We start from the raw sequence: 1094 nt of genomic DNA on the forward strand, positions 1-1094 counted from the left end.
TTTTCCCCGCAGGACGGTGGTGATGCCGATCGCCCACGAGTTCTGTCCCGACGTGGTGTTGGTGTCCGCCGGTTTCGACGCGGCCGAGGGCCACCCGCCCCCCCTGGGGGGCTACAAAGTCTCGGCCAAGTGTAAGGAGGGGGCTCGGAACCCTCGGTGGTGTCCCCTCGGGGGCGGGGTGTCCCCTCTGGGGGCGGGGTGTCCCCTGTCCCCCCACCCACCTGGGCTGGGACCCCCGGGAAGGGGCAGAATCCTGGGGAGAGTTCGGGGTTGGATTTGGGTGGGGGGAGGTGACATTCCCGGTGTGGTGACATTCCCGGGGGGATGACATTCCCGGGGCTGTGACATTCCCTTTGCGGTGACATTCCCGGGGCTGTGACATTCCCGGTGCAGTGACATTCCCGTGCTGGTGACATTCCCCTGCCGGTGACATTCCCGGGGCTGTGACATTCCCGGGGCTGTGACATTCCCGGGGCTGTGACATTCCGGAGGCTGTGACATTCCCATGGAGATAACATTCCCTTTGCGGTGACATTCCCGTGCCGGTGACATTCCCTTTGCGGTGACATTCCCGTGCCGGTGACATTCCCGTGCTGGTGACATTCCCGGGGCTGTGACATTCCCGTGCTGGTGACATTCCCGGTGTGGTGACATTCCCGGGCTGGTGACATTCCCGGTGTGGTGACATTCCCGGGGCTGTGACATTCCCGTGCCGGTGACATTCCCGGTGCGGTGACATTCCCGTGCTGGTGACATTCCCGGGGCTGTGACATTCCCGTGCCGGTGACATTCCCGTGTCGGTGACATTCCCGGGGCTGTGACATTCCCATGGAGATGACATTCCTTTTGCGGTGACATTCCCGTGCCGGTGACATTCCCTGGCTGGTGACATTCCCTTTGCGGTGGTATTCCCGTGCCGGTGACACTCCCGGGGCTGTCCCCAGGTTTCGGTTACATGACCAAGCAGCTGATGACCCTGGCGGGGGGGGCCGTGGTGCTGGCACTGGAGGGTGGCCACGACCTCACGGCCATTTGTGACGCGTCCGAGGCCTGCGTGTCCGCCCTGCTGGGCCACGAGGTGAGAGCCGGGGCTG

General features: G+C 64.3%; 1 protein-coding gene across 1 annotated transcript in view; it reads left to right on the forward strand.

The window, feature by feature from the left end:
- LOC130586907 (histone deacetylase 7-like) overlaps positions 1 to 1094 on the forward strand; it is a gene marked incomplete at its 5' end in the record, with an annotated part of 6488 nt that overhangs the window by 4915 nt on the left and 479 nt on the right. Inside the window, 2 exons of the mRNA XM_057387827.1 lie at positions 13 to 131; positions 945 to 1078. Coding sequence (XP_057243810.1) covers positions 13 to 131; positions 945 to 1078 — 253 coding nt within the window. The remainder of the gene's footprint in view (positions 1 to 12; positions 132 to 944; positions 1079 to 1094) is intronic.

The sequence above is a fragment of the Malurus melanocephalus genome, unplaced genomic scaffold (assembly GCF_030028575.1).
Source record: "Malurus melanocephalus ecotype Western Australia unplaced genomic scaffold, MMel_1.1 scaffold_1394, whole genome shotgun sequence".
Classification (NCBI taxonomy): Eukaryota; Metazoa; Chordata; class Aves; order Passeriformes; family Maluridae; genus Malurus; species Malurus melanocephalus.